At 66.1% G+C, this 14,736-nt stretch overlaps 1 protein-coding gene across 1 annotated transcript in view; it reads right to left on the reverse strand.

Annotated features, from left to right (window-relative positions):
• Window positions 1-1,500: 1,500 nt before the first annotated feature.
• The window catches only part of CCDC187 (coiled-coil domain containing 187), a 43,818-nt gene continuing 30,582 nt past the window's right edge, over window positions 1,501-14,736 (reverse strand). Inside the window, exons 19-28 of the mRNA XM_045845918.1 lie at window positions 12,378-12,463; window positions 11,626-11,753; window positions 10,648-10,735; window positions 9,576-9,725; window positions 8,806-8,961; window positions 8,318-8,747; window positions 7,561-7,700; window positions 7,165-7,265; window positions 6,585-6,661; window positions 1,501-6,063 (exon numbers count right to left, since the gene is read on the reverse strand). Of these exons, the coding sequence (XP_045701874.1) occupies window positions 4,199-6,063; window positions 6,585-6,661; window positions 7,165-7,265; window positions 7,561-7,700; window positions 8,318-8,747; window positions 8,806-8,961; window positions 9,576-9,725; window positions 10,648-10,735; window positions 11,626-11,753; window positions 12,378-12,463 (3,221 nt within the window). The 3' untranslated portion in view covers window positions 1,501-4,198. The remainder of the gene's footprint in view (window positions 6,064-6,584; window positions 6,662-7,164; window positions 7,266-7,560; window positions 7,701-8,317; window positions 8,748-8,805; window positions 8,962-9,575; window positions 9,726-10,647; window positions 10,736-11,625; window positions 11,754-12,377; window positions 12,464-14,736) is intronic.

Genomic DNA, 14,736 nt, shown 5'->3' on the forward strand with positions numbered 1-14,736 from the left:
CTCCCCGCTGCGTGTCCTCACCAACACTTCTTCGGTTTCTGCTGCTGGCTGAGCAGTGGAGACAAAGCGGAGCCGCTGGGTCTGCATTCCAGGAGAGAGAGAGAGAGAGAGAGAGAGAGAGAGAGAGAGAAGTGCTATAAAAAGCAGTTACGGGAGGGGTGTGGAGGGGACTGCTGAACGCAGAGAATGAGGAGGCCTCTCAGAGAAGGTGTTTTGCGGGGAGAAGGAGGTGAGGAAGGAGGTGAGCAGCCCAGGCGGGGGAACTGCATGTGCAAAGGCCCTGAGGCGGGCACGTTGGAAGAGGAGCGAGGAGGCCGGCATAGCCAGGGCAGAGTGCGCGGGGGCAGAGGGAGGACTGGAGGCGCAGCTGAGGGCAAGACCGCGCGGGCCTCCCTAGCCAGGCTGCAGACCAGGGCCTTGACTCTGAATGTGACGGTGCCCGCAGGAGGACTTGGAGGTGGGGTGTGGTTCTGGCCGCTGGGCAGGAGGGCAGGAGGGGGTGGCAGGAGACCTGGAAGGGCCATCACAGCCCCCCAAGAGACGGTGGCCCTCAGGTAAGAGGTGGGTGGTGGTGCTGATGATGTTTTGAAGGCGGGGCATGCGGTGGATCAAATCCAGAGTGTGAGGCAAAGGGGACGTGTCTGCCTGCAGGGTCTTGGCCAGCTGCTCTTGGCGGAGGAGAAGGACGCGGGGGAGGGGCAGGAGAGCAATTTCCGGGGAGAGTGTGGAAATCAAGAGTTTGTCTTGGGCCCATGAGGGCGGTGTTGGGACAGGGGTGGGCTGTGTGAGTCTGGAGCTCGGAGGGTAAATGGGGCTGCTTGGAGGCGAGCCCTGGGGCAGGCAGTCAAGTTGTGCAAATGCCACCAGGCTTCTCTCCGCTGTGTTCATGGGGCATTAGAGAGGGGCCTTTGCTTGGGGCAAAGGACGGCCTCCTTGGGGGACAAAGGCCAAGAAGCAGTTTGGTGTTTGGTGGCACAGTGTGGACAGGTAGAACAAAGGCCCTCGGGGACGGATGTGGGACTTGGAGGCATTCTTCCGGGACCTCGGTGCTGCCCGGGAGCCAGCGTGGACCAGGGCTGACTTTTGGGGCTGGTTTTGTTCGGGCCCCGGGCCAGACGGCCTCGGCCCCAGCTGCAGGAGAGCCTGGCCCATCGGGGAGGCCAGCAGCTTGGGCAGTGGACGCCCCCTCCCCACCGGGCACGGGAAGACGCCAACTAAATGGACCCCGAGCACATGGCCCCGCCCCTCCGGAAGCGGCCCTTGTGGCCTTCACTTGTGTTTTATGGCAGTGGCCGTGACGGCCCCGGAGTAAGAAATGAAAGGGTCTCGTAAAACTGGTCCGATAATCTGGGATTTCGAGCACTGGAGACGGGTTCATGGGTGTTTTACGCAGGAGGGACCGTTAAGCGGGGAAGCTGAAAGAGACAGATCGCAGGAAAATTAAATGTGGGGTTTAACGGAGAAATAATCATGGTCTATGAAAGATAATGACTTCTCTGGAGACACGCATCAAGATTTATTGGCGCAAGAGGTGACTGGGGATCGGAGCCAACTCGAGCACGCGGGGGCCTTGGAAGGGAGTGATCCTGACATTGAAGGCTTGCGGGGTCAATGCCGCCGAACGCCGGAGCCCTCGGCCGCACGCACGTCACGTGGGCCAGGATTACAAATGCCCGCCCCCTCGGCGAACGCTGTTCTGTAGCCAGTCACCTGATGGCCCGCCTCCCCCAGGTGCCACTGTCGGGGGAGGGAGGCAGGGGTTCTCTTTAGTCCCCCTTGGGGACAGGGGGCCGCAGGCTGGGAGATGCCCCCAGCAACACCGCGGCCTGCTGGGTCACCCGGGTGAGGTCACGCCGTGAGGCCCTGGTTTCAGCTTCGTGCTCAGCCACGGTGTCACGCCAGCGCCCACCCACGCGGCCGCCGGACAGGGGACCGTGGAACTGGAGGCAGATCTGCAGGGTTTCCACGCGGCGGATTTATCGCCGTGCCGAATACGCGTGTGTGAAATACATAACTCCTCTCACACGGCGTCATAAATCCCAAAGGGTCAGCCGTAAATGGAAAAAAAAAAAATTACAGACTAATTTGTTCAGAAAACTGGAAGGGAATCAATAAAACAAAAATAAACCCTGAAGCTCAAAATTTGGTTGGAAATTGCGCGCGCAGAGAAATGAACACGTTTCCCCGCCCGCTCCAAACCTCTCCTCCTGCGCTGGAGGGTGGACTGGGGAACAGCCGGCGTGACGTCTACGTGAATGTCAGCCGGTGCCTTGCGCGGTGGCACGGGAGCGGGCGGGCCTGGGCCTGGGCCTGGGGGGCCGCCCCAGAGGCCAGGGCCTGGGGAAGGGCCCCCGCAGTGTTCTCCGGGGCGCTCCCCGAGTGGCAGAGTGGAGGGCCAGCCCTGCAGACAGAGGTCTCCGGCTCTCCAGGTGGTGGAGGCGGAGCTCCCCAGGAAGTAGTCATGTGAGTGACATCCCCTCTTACAGCCGGGGGGAGGGGCTGGGGTCCTGGGTGGGCGGAGCCGGGGCCTGGAGGGGTCGGCGCCAGGACCGGCCGTTCCTAAGGCCGCCGCACCGCTCCGGGGGCTCTGGACTTCCCATCAAGCAGGGGTTTCCCAGGTCAAGAAGAGAACTGGAAAAGGATGGGTGGATGGGTGGACGGATGATAGATCAGAGCAGACGGACAGATGGACGCACGGGAGGTGACGGATGATAGGCAGATGGTCAACGAGAGGAGATACAGATGAATTACAGGGAATTCCCCCCGGAGGAACAGTCTCCAGCTTTCTGGGTGCTCGGGGGAGACGCAGCTCAGGCCCCCGCCGCGGCCCAGAGACCCAGTTCTGGGGACGGGCAAACGGGACATAAGGGTCTGCTGTTGTCCTAGTCAGCCCAAGGGTCCTGTGGCTTCTGTCAGGACGGCGGCTGTGGCAAGGGCCCTGCTCTAGGGGAGCGGGGGGGGGGCTGCAGGGACCCAGTCAGAGCCCACCAGGCAGTGTCTTGCGTGGTGGCTCCCACAGTTAGGCACCAGCGCTGGCCCGTGAAGGTCCGTGGAGACCCGTGGGTAGAGGCCAGCTGTCCCGGCGCTGTCCTACCGAGCGGGCCCCAGGACCGCCCTGCCCCCAGCCGGCTGAGACCCCACCGGCAGCCCTCAGTCCTGCTCCCGGTTCACCGTCTCTGACGTTCCGCACCGGAAACCTTGGTGCCTTGCAGCGTGGATTTCCGGTGCAGCACGGCCAACACCTCCGAACACGGTCCAGGCCCACGTGGGGCCACGGAAGACACGTTCAGTCGTGGACACCACGAGGACATGGGCTCCCGCTTCTTCCAGGAGTCCAGAGGAGCTCATTTGGGGGAGGCCTTGCCCCCCCCCACCCAGGGGACAGGCCGCAGGGTGGCTGGCTGTGGGGAGGAAGTGCCCTTCTGCCCTTGAGCAGCCACGCCCTCTACCTGCAGGGCCGCACAGCCACAAGTGACTTCCCCGGACACAGGGAAGGCACCTGGCGGGAGCCGGGTCCCCCCACCAGGTGCCAGAGAGCCCCGTGTCGCCAGCCGTCGTCAGGGTGGCAGACCCGCCCCAGACATGTGGCCTGCAGGCAACCCTCGGCCCCCAGAGGTCACACTCCCGCAACTAACTGCACTGACGACTCCCTGAGCAGAGCCAAGGGGCGGGCGTCCGCAGCCCGACTGCAGCCCGCCGCAGCCCCTGGCCTCCCTGTGCCCCTAAAGCCACACGCCCTCCCTCTCCCGGCCTTGGCCGATGGCCCCGTCCTGGCACGTGGTCTCCTCGGACGGTGACAGGTCTGTGCCCAGGGCCTGCTCCCAGCCCCCGGCTCTGCAGGACTGGTCTCCCTCACGTCCGCGCCCTCCGCCCCTTCCCCGGCCGGGGTGGCGGCCTCCTCCCCTCCCGCCTCTTCCTCCCTGTGGGTCAGGGTCCCCCTCGAGAGCCCGGGGGAAGCCGTGGGCCCCACGCCCAGAAACATGCGGACGGAGCCAGTTTGCAGCGGACGTGCAGGGGTCACTGCCCGGTCTCGGGCCCTGCACCCGATGACCACCTCCCCGGCCAGCCCTTCCGAGTGGCGGCTCCGCCCCTGGGAGGCCCAGAGTCCCCGAGGCCTCCAGCACGCACACACACGCACAAACACACACACCAGTGCACTCACACACAATCGCACGGTGATGCCGATGACGCCCCTGGGTCACCGGAGGACGTCTGCTCTTTCCTCAGAAGTCCCGTCTTCCCCGACACTGCCCGGCCCTGCTGTGGGGGGCCTGGCGACACGGCTGGCACCCGCCCGCTCTCCGGTCGGCGGGCGGCCCGGCGCGGCCCTCTCGGAGAGCGCTGCCAGCGTGTCGCACAGGATCCTCCGGGTGAGCTCCGTGGACACCAGATCCACCACCTGCGTCCTGTCCACGCCGGGCGGCCCAGCGCAGGGACCCGCGTCTAAAGCAGGAGCCGGGTCCCCCCGCCAGGTGCCAGGCAGCCCTGGGTTGCCAGCCGCCCACGGTGTGGGCAGGGCCCCCCCAGCTACACAGTCCACTCGGGGCAGGGTTGGGTGCTGCACCGTCAGCCCTGGGATCCCATCCGGGGCATCGCCGGCCCCGCCCCATGAGGGGGACCCTAGCCAGCTGAAGGGTTCAGGCCATCGGCCCCCCACAGCCTGGTTCCCCCCAGTAGAACTGGATTCACCCAGTTGGTCCCCGAGGTTTCCACCCCGTCCGCCTGCCCCGAGGCAGAGGCTGGCCTCCTGGGGCCCCAGGGACGGTCCCTCGGGCGGCCCCTCCTCGGACAAGGACGACAACTCGCAGGTGTTGATGGAGGTGCCCTCCTCTGGGGGGCTCAGTGAGCCCCCAGGACACAGGGCGTCTTCGGGTGGGGAAGGGAAGTCCTCTGAGCGGGGGCTGGGGGTGGCCCTGAGCTCTGCTGGGGGCGCGGGAGGCAGAGCAGGGAGGGGCACGTCCCTGCGTGTGGAGGACGGGAGGTCGGTGCTGCCATAGGACAGCACGTCGTCCACCGGGGACAGGATCTCCCGCAGGACTCGGCCGGCCGACGGAGGCGGAGCTTCCTCCAGCGCAGGGGCTGCGCCGCTCCCCGCCTGCCCGGGTGCCCCGCTCCCAGCCCTCAGGGCTGCCGGCAGACGAGCGGCTCCAGGAGGACACTCTGGGGGCTTCCTGTCGGCGGCGGGCGCCCTCAGGCCGGCAGCCCAGGGCCCCTCGGGGCAGCCCAGGGACGCCTGCGGAGGCCCGGGCTCCAGTCCTTCGCTGACATCCGCCTCTTTGGATGCCGAGGACCCCGAAGGCAAGGACAGGGACAGGTCCAAGTCACTGCAGGAGTTGGGATCGGACGGGAAAGCCGTGCGGGCAGCCTCGGGGGGCGTCCGGCCGGCCTTTCCCGTGTCTGACCCACGGGTCCGGCTCCCACTGGTTCCAGAAGCTTCCTGTCCCCCGCCAGGGCCCAGGGACAGAAGTGGGGTGCGAGGTGCCCCTCCATCCTCCAGGTCACCGGAGCCACCGGCAGGTGAGGCGCGCCCCGCGGCCGGCTGGACGCCCGCGCCAGGCTCCCGCAGACTGTCCTCATCCCAGACCTCGCTGGACGCCTCTGACAGCTCCGATCCCGCCCCGGGGGAGGGGACACGGGGGGGCAGCGGCGTCCAGCCTCGCTGCCAGGGGCCTGGCTCCGACTCTGGACTGCCTGACACGGTGGAGGGGCGGTGCAGGGGGCTGGTGCCACGGCCTGCCGGCCCCTCCCAGGTCTCCTGCCGTCCGTCCCCGTGCAGCCCCCCAGAGTCCCGAGGAGAAGACCCTCCAGACCAGCCCAGGTCTGCATCCGGGCTGTCCCCGGCCTCCCAGTCTGACGGGGAGGTAGAGCTCTCCGAAAGCTGGACCAGAAAAGCGGACACTTTCTGGAACTCCTGGAGAGAGGGACAGGATGGGCCGCTCTCGGGAGAGGAGCTGCGGGACCCCGCTGAAGACCCGGAGCAGGTCCCAGAGGGGGCGGGGAGCTGGGGCAGGGCGCTGCCCTGGTGCTGGGTGGGGGGCGTGGCCTCCTCAGCCGCTGCAGGAGCTACAGAGAGAGGAGAGTGGGGAGACGTCACCAACAGTTTCACACACTCTCCGGTCCCCACGACGTCCCTGCAGCGCCGGAAGGGCAGCAGCTCACACCCCACAGCTGAGCGAGTGGGCCGAGGCCAGAGAACCCCGCCACAGCCCGAGGAAACGCCCACGGCCCCCGAGTGCGGCCCCTGTGACTCCAAGTGGTTCCGCCGCTGGGAAGCGAGTTACGTCTGCGGGGACATTGCTGGGGCGCCTTGGGGACGCGGCTCAGCACTGCGGCTGCCATTCACAGACCGAGTGGCTGTCTGTGTCTTGTTCTGTTTTCATTTGCGGCACGGATGTCCCAGACAGGAGTCCGCCTGGTCCTTCACCTGCCCGCCAGGACCCTGGGAGGGGAGGGGAGCGGGTGGCCCTCCAGCCTGGCTGTGGGAGAGGCTGGCTGTGATTTAGAAGTGTCCTGGGGTGACCCTTAAGTGAGGACTCGATGGTACTGAGGGAGGTGGGGGCCCTGGGGAGTAGGTGGAACATTACCTGGACAAGTGGTCAGCTGGGCGGCTTCCTGCCAGGAGGAGGGGCCGTGGGGGTCCTCCTGCTGATAGGTCTCTGTCCTGCAAACACGTGGCGGGCAGGTCCAGGGTGCCCCCAGGAGGGACCCCACCCTCCCCGTCTCCTGTTGGCTCAGGGTCTCTGCAGGGGGCCTTCGGCCACCCCGACAGGGGGTGGGGCGGTGACGCTGGAGCTCGGGGCTCCGCAGGTCCAGGTGAGGGCCCTGTCTCTGGGGGGTCCCGGCCCCAGCCTCGCGACATCAGGGCAGGGTGGAGGTGGCCACACGAGAGGCTCAGAGGGACATGCCCCTGAGGGCCCCTCCTGCTGCCCCCACCCCTGGCTCTCGGGCGGATCACCAGGAGGCATTCTTGTTTGAGACTCCAGAGGGCGTGGGGCGGGCTGAGGGTGCACAGTGGGCCGGGCCAGTGCGAGGGGCACCCAGAGGGAGTGAGGGCTCCCTGGCGAGAATACAGGGAGCAGTGGGCCGACCATCCCCATGCCCCAGGTCCCAGCCCCTGCCCGAGGGTCCCACAGGCCCAGCCTGCCCCGCACCCAGGTCCCCTACCTCTGCTGCTCTGGCCGCTGGCTTTCCACTGTGGGCGCCGCGCCCTCAGGGCTGCCGGCAGAGTCCAGCCCCGATGCTGCCCCCGCTCTGCCCTCCGCCACCTGCTGGGGACAAGTGGAGGACATGCCACCGCCAGGGTGTGGCCGCCTCTGCTGGCACCCGTCCGTGGCCCTCAGCCATGGAGAGAGCCCTGGGCTCTGGTGACCGCGGTGAAGACCAAAGACCACCCCCTCCAGAGGGCCCTGGCGACCCCCCTTCTCCCAGTGGGCCCCAGTGTCCCACCCATGGACGGACCAGAGAGACCCTGGTCTGTCAGCACCCGCACCGGACGGATGAGGCCAGCCCACCCAAAGCCGCCTGGCAGGGCTGGCCCAGCCAGGCCGGGCCCCCACTCACGCCGGCATCCTGGGGACTGCAGGGCCCCTCTCCGCCCGGGGGATGTGGGCTCCGGCCCCGGAAGCTCTGTGCGTGGCCTTCCGTCAGAGCCTGGGTCTCCGGCGCTGCCGGCCAGGGGCAGGGGTCGGGCTGCGCGTCCCCTGCGAGGCAGAGGGGCCGTCAGTGCTGAGAGCGCAGGGCACAGGACGGGGGAGACACAGTGTCCAGGAGTTCTGCAGCCACGTGAGAAAAATCTCCTAATTCCAAATAGCCACAGCACTTACGTGGTTTTGGCCCGGGTGAGGACGTATAAAAACACGCGGTTACCTGCTCCTAAAAGTATCGCTGTGGGAGCGTCACTGACGTGATTCCCAGGAAAACCTCCGGAAGAAGGCGGGGCAAGGACAGGCCTTGACCACGGCAGAGTCCCCGAGACCACCAGAGTGGGGGCAAAGCGGGGACCGCGGGGCCTCTGCCAAGAAGCCCCAGGGACTCACGTCTGTGCATCATCGTCTTGCTACACCTTCCTTCCGCCCTGGACCTGGCAGGTGTGGGGCACCAAGGCCCAGGGGTCTATGAGGGTCCTACGGCCACCGGCCTGAGGGTACTGGAGGTATTCGGCTCCAGCCCAGTTTGGGGTGCCGTTATCATGGGTCAAAACCATGCTGGGTGCCACCAGGGACCCTCTTCAGGCACAGTGCCCTGAGCCGAGAGCATCTGTATCTGGTCAGAGCGACCACCTGTCCTCCGGCTGCCACTGCCCCTCCCCCCCGGTTACCTTGGCCCGTATGGCTGCCGCTCTCCACCGGCCCGCCCTGGGTGCTGGGCCAGCCATCGGCCGTGGGTGTCTCCTGTCCCCAAGCTGGCCTCCGAGGCTGCAGGTGACCGTCCACAGCTGAAGTTGCCCCAGAGGATGTCCTGTCCTGCTGCTCGGTGACAAGGCTGCAGGGCAGGGTAGAGGGGCGGTGACTGCCCCCCCAGGCTGCGCCCTCCTGGAGTGTCCTGCCCCAGCCGCAGCTCTCAACGAGGGGAACACGAGTCACATCCAGGGGACAGCTGTGGTCGGTGGCCAGGTGTCTAGTGCATGGGCAAAGAAAGGCAGGTCCTGGCTGGCCCCTCCCCACCCAGCAGCTACCAGCAGGGCCCACGGCCCACAGATGGGGCCACTGCTGGAGCAGGTGACAAGGCGTGGGGTGCAGTGCTAGGGCCTGGGGGGAGGTGGCAAGCACCCAGGCCAGGGCCACCTGGGACCACTCACAGTGGGACACTCAGGCTCTCGGTGCTTCCGCAGGGGCGGTGGCTGCCAGGGCTGCCAGGCCTGTGTGGCGTCGGGGGGTGTGATGCGCCCCACACAGGCCCCTCCGGCGGCTGGCTTGTCTCAGAGTCCCCGTCCCGGGCAGCCGGGACGTCGGGGCCGGAACTCTGCGAGAAACGGCAGGCAGAGGGTGAGCCGGCACGGACACCCCCGGTCCTTCTCCGCTTCAGAAAGCAGGTGGAGGGTGTGCTCCCACAAGCAGGCACCTGGCTGAAACAGGTGGGCCTGACCCACGGGAGCCCTGCAACCGCCGCTGGTGGTCCTCCCGCAGTGCACCCGCTGGCCCTTGCCGGTGCCCCACGGAATCAGCTCACTCACCCTCAGCCGCGGGGGAGACCCGCAGGCGGCGCTCCCAGTGCACAGGGGAAGCTCAGGCTGGAAACAGCCACCCCACCCGCCCCCTGGATGGGGCACTGGACGGAGGATGCCCCCAAAGAGACCGGCCTCTCCAAGGACCCTCAGGCCCGAGCTTCTTCCTGCCTTGGAGCCCCTCCCACTGCCACTAGGGGTCCGGCTCATCCTGCAGGGCCGAGCCCGGCCCAGGAGACCTCCATGCCCCACCCCCGCAGGTGGCCACCCCATCTGCCCTCCGTCTGTACCCCTCCAAGTCCCTTGCCCGCCGGAGTGTTTTCACGAGGGACTTGCACATTCCCATGAAGCAGATGGGCGACAAGCGTCTCCTGGCCACCGCCCGGCCTGCAGCCCAGGTGACAGTGCCCACCTGAAGCAGCCAGGGCGTGGCCTGAAGCTCCCGCTGCAGGCGGGCCAAGGACTTCTGCACGGAGAGGATGTCCCGGTGATGCTGCAGGAGCAGGGTCCTCTCGTCGTGGCGTGAGGACAGGGGACTGCGCCGCAGGGACCGAATCTCCCTCTGAGGCGGGGGGCGGGGGGGGGGCGGCGTCAGCCATAACCCCACCTGCACGGAGGCTCACGTGGAAGGGAACCCGCTGTCTCGGGGGCAGCCGGCTGCAGCACTGGGTGGGGCCCCCCTCTGCCCTTCCGGAAGCCCCTGTCCTTCTCACCCGGCTCGGCCAGGAGGCCCCGTGCACGGTGGCTGCCCTGGGGTCTGGCCAACAGGGGGCTCCTGCAGGAGGCAGGAGGGACGGCGGCGTGCTTGTCCTTGGGTCCTTCCCAAAGCAGGGCTGGGACACACTGGCTGCACCCCTGCCCTCCCCACACGGCTCTGCCTCTCCTGCTTCTGAACTCACCCCTCCGTTAAACTGTCCCCATTGTCCTCTGTTCCCTGCTGCGTCTCCAACCTCATGCCCTTCTGCAAAGCCACCTTGCCCACGCTCAGGTCTCTGCACACCCACCCTGAGGGGTAGCGGCCCCAGGCCCCAGCGGTCAGGGGCCCCGGCCCCAGACTCCGCCCCCCGCATCTCCGCCTGCAACACAGGACGCCAGGTTTGGGGGGCGGTCCCTGCCGCTGGCCAGCTCCAGGCTCCCAGCCAGGGCTGGCTTGCTCTCAGGCGGGAGACCGGGGAGCCCTTAGGCCCGTTCCCTGGGCCGCCCTCCCTGCCGCGCGATAACTGGACCCCTCGCAGGCCCGCTGCATGGTTGGTTCACTGGTGGCGCCACCCCCTACGGAGAATGCCACTTGAATTCTTCTGTCTGGGTCTCCTCCTGTTGCCCCCCACCTCCCCTCTCCAGATGGGCCGTCGGGGTCAGAGGTGAGATGTCTGAGCAGCCCTGGGTGTTGGGGGGGGCTCGGGACTCTGGGGGTTCCGGAGCCGTGGCCATGTGACCACCCCAGGATTCACACCCGCCCGCTGCCCGGGTCCAGCCGGCCTCACCTGCTCCCGCTCAAGGTCGCCCAGGGCCTGCCGCTGCCTCTCCGCCAAGGCTGCCAGCACAGCAACGCCCCCCTCGCTGCCCAGACACCTGAGGGGGGCGGCCAGACGAACAACCAACGTCACATCTGGCACGTGGGTGTGGAAAGCCAGACACAGCCAGCCCTGGCCAGCTGGCGGGGGGCGGGGGGGGACCTGGCACGCCCCCTTCTGCAGCAGGGCACCAGGGGGAGGCGGCCACGTGTGGGCAGATCGGGGGGGAGCTAATAGGGGCCCCGGCCAAGCCTGTCCCTTTCCCCACCCCTTTTGGGCCTGGGAGACGAAGGGAGGGCAGCACCTCCCAGCCTGGAGCTCCAGCCCAGCTGAGGGTCCCTTGAGGAAGGGGGGCGGGGAGCACCGAAGAGAACCCCCGGAGCTTATAAACTGCCGGCAAGGACCTCAGCTGGAATAACCCTTCTGGCCAGTGTGGCAACCCCGGGAAGCTGACCAGAGGCCTTCCCACTGCCCCCGCAGCCCCTCCCCCAGTTCGCTTGGAGGAAACTGTCCCGGACAAGCACCCCCAGGGCCGGCTGGGGAACTGGTTGGTCCCGCCGCTCTGGGCACCCTGGGTGTTGCGGCAGTTACGTGGGGACTCGGACGGGTGAACCTGGCTTTTAAGTGAACGCTCAGGTCATAGGCGGTCTGTGCGGTTGTGGCGCACGCCGTTCGAATAGCCGTGCGCGTACTTCCCCCAGCAAGAGCGGACCAGGCAGACTGCAAATATGCAGCGGTATGCTCGGGGGTGGGGCTCTGGGTGGCTTTAATATTTACGTGCTTATTCTTGGCTACTTGACTGCCTTATTTACTTTCTGCCAACACCCATGCTACGTGGATCAGCACAGTTGGTTTCCCAAGGGTTTCAGGGACTGGGGCGGGGTTAGAATCCCGGGGCGGGGCGGGCGGGGGCGGGGCCCGGGCGGGGGGGGCGGAGCTTGCGCCCACCTTCTCCGGTGCTCCAGCCAGGCCAGCTCCGAGCACGTCTTCTCTTCCAGCGCCTTCTCGCGCAGGCGCAGCAGCGCGGCCAGGTACTGTGCGTGCAGCTCTTGCTCCCGGAGGCTCTGCTGTAACATCTGGAGCGTGAGGCACCCGAGAGCTCAGGGCCTGGCACTCCGGGGCCCTGCCCGGCTCCACTGGGGCAGTGTACACCGGCCAGGCCACATCATCACTGCCCAGCTTCCAGGCCGCTCCCAGGCCCTGCCTCTCCCCATGGAAGTGGCGTGCGCCCAAGCCAAGGGAGGAGGCTGGCGGCTCCAGGAAGCCCTCCTGGACTGCACGCCCCACTCATCCCTGTGGCGTGCCCCCTCCCCAACTGTGAGCTCCTGAGGGCAGCGTGGGGTCCTCACCACCTTGGCCTTGATCACACCTGGGCCCTTGCTTATACCCCAAAGGTTTGGAGTGGGCCAGACCACCTGCTTTGTAATGTGCCGCCTGGGTTGTGGGGGCCAGCCCTGCCCGAAGCAGCCTGCTGCACAGCCTGCTCTCACCCAAACCCCTCCCCTGCCCCTGGGCAGCAGGAAGGGGGGTGATGCCCGCAGCCAGCACAGCCTCCCCCAGCCGAGGACCCTCGTGGAGAGGCCCTGCGTGCTGGCTCTTACAGAGGTGGCTGAGCAAAGACTTGGGCCTCCTCTCGGCTGCCAGGGCCTCCCCCGGACCCCACTGCTACGCTCCTCCCCCCAGGGGAGGGCTCCCCGTACCTGGTGGATGGGGCTGTCCCCAGGATACAGTCTGGCCAGGAGCAACGGGGAGAGGCCTTGGTCTGGTCTCCCCTCCTCCGCGGGCTCTGAGGACAGAAAGTGGGCCACAGTCGGGTGTCATAGGGGTGCCAGGGCCTTTTCTGCGGGAGGGCCTTAGAAGTCGGGTGCCTGGGGCAACTTAATGTCCCCACGTACACACGGCTTCACCGGCCGTGCCAAAGGAAGCGACTGTCTCCTTCGCCCTGCTGTGAAGTCCTGGAGTGTGAACACACTGAGTGTGCAAAGGACCAGACCCAAGGCAGAGGGGCTCGAGGGTGGCTCGTCCAGGTGCTTCACCTCCACGGAAGGGGAGACCGAGGCCCAGAGAGCCGGAACCCAGCAGCAAGCAGACGGGGCGAGAGCAGGGCCCCGGCCCCCGGCTTAGGCAGCGGCCCGGCCCCTGACCTGGGCCGGCCGCCCCTCGGTGACGGAGACAAGCCCTCACACGTCCAACAAGGCCGTGTGCGCACCCGCGCTCCTGCTGAGAGAGGGTGCAGGGGACGGGGTTGTGGGCGGACTGTCCCGCTGAGAAGAGACTTTAAAAACCAGTGAACGAAAAAGCATGTGTGTGAAAAATCTTAAAAAAAAAAAGAAAGAAAGAAAAACCTGGCTGGCGTAGCTCAGTGGATGGAGCTTGGGCTGCGAACCAAAGTGTCGCAGGTTCGATTCCCAGTCAGGGTACATGCCTGGGTTGCAGGCCACGGCCCCCAGCAACCACACATTGATGTTTCTCTCTCTTTCTCCCTCCCTTCCCTCTCTAAAAATAAATAAATAAACTCTTTTTAAAAAAAAGCATGTGTGTGTGTGCAGGAGCACAGATAAGTGTTCACACACACGAGTGTGAATGAAGGGGTTTCCAGACACACTAGGCGATTCTACACACTCACCCTGAGAGACAGAAAGCCAGTTAGGTGAGACCCCCCCCACACTCCCCGCCCCGGGGGGAGGGGTGGAGCTGGGAGTCTGGAGAGACCGGGCAGCTGGAGCTGGTGGGACAGAGACTCGGAGGAGAGAGCCGCACAGAGGGACCCCGGAGAGCCGTGGGGGGCCCCCAGCACCTTCGGCAGCCAGCCGGTTGGGGGGCACGCCTCGGGGAGCCCTGGTGCAGGGGAAGCGGCCTCCAGGAGGAGCAGTGGGAGGGGGTTGTGTCTGTCTCCGCCCACCAGGCGGCGGAGCCTCTTGGTTCTCCGATCTAAGGGCAGAGTACGGGAAGCCCAAAGACGCCGTCCCCAGCAGAACAGCACCACCGGCAGTGTCCACGGGGGCCCTCGGGCAGACAGTGGTGCCAGGGAGCAGACCAGGCCCCACACAGAGGAACGGAGAGCAGGGGGCACAGGGGAAATGTGTGTGTGTGTATAAATGTGTACAGACACACACACACAGAGGGTCGGGCAGCAGTAACATCTGCTTGAGTGTGGTTGGCGGGGTAATAATACGGGTGCGATAATTTATAGTTTTAATTTGAACATTTCACCTCGAACGTAAGATGATGTGCTTGAGCGTCATATTGTTACGTTACAGAATAACAAGCTTGTGATTTTGTCGTAAGAGATTTTGTCACTAAAAAGGGGCGTTATTTGTGCTGGGCCTTGTCTCTATACACACGCATGCAGATGCATGTGCGCACGTGTGTGTGTGTGTATATGTACGTATGTCTAACTTTTAGAAGATTGTTGAGTGTTTAAAATAATGCCGTGGCCTTTGTAAAACACGTCAAGCAAAATGCGTGAAGACAGCTGCACAAAGTCCGGAAAAGGAGACCCGGACGGATCGGAAGAGCCTGCTGCTCCGCGCAAGGAGACGGGCGTCACTGCAGGGGGCGGGGGGTGTGTGACTAGAAACCCCACTGCAGGGGGCGGGGGGTGTGTGACTAGAAACCCCACGGCGGCCACGGAAGAACAAGCGCCGCTCCCGCGCCAACAACGCAGAAGAGATGGAATCCTGGAAGGACGCTCGCTGACCCGACAGCGGGCCAAACGAAGGGAAGGAGGACGGCACGAAAGGAAACGAGGATCAACGGGACGCATGAAATGCGCACGCGTACGCCACCAGCCAGAAGGCGGAGGGTGCGGGGCTCGGTGAGAAAAAACCGAGCCAGGGCTGAGGATACGCCGCGCACAGGAACCGCGCTGGGAAGGCAAGGACAGAGGTGGGAAAAAATGGGAGGGGCGTGCCGCCCGCCGCCTGTTGGGGGCGTGGCGAGATCAGCATCCGGTAAAGCGGACTGCAGAGCGCAGCGTAGGACCAGGGAAAGGCTCAGCCGACGAGAAGTGATAAAGGGGTCGGGTCAGCAGGAGCACGGGATAACCCTACTCGTTCC

The sequence above is a fragment of the Phyllostomus hastatus genome, unplaced genomic scaffold, assembly GCF_019186645.2.
Source record: "Phyllostomus hastatus isolate PE091 unplaced genomic scaffold, TTU_PhHast_1.1 phas_contig_495, whole genome shotgun sequence".
Classification (NCBI taxonomy): Eukaryota; Metazoa; Chordata; class Mammalia; order Chiroptera; family Phyllostomidae; genus Phyllostomus; species Phyllostomus hastatus.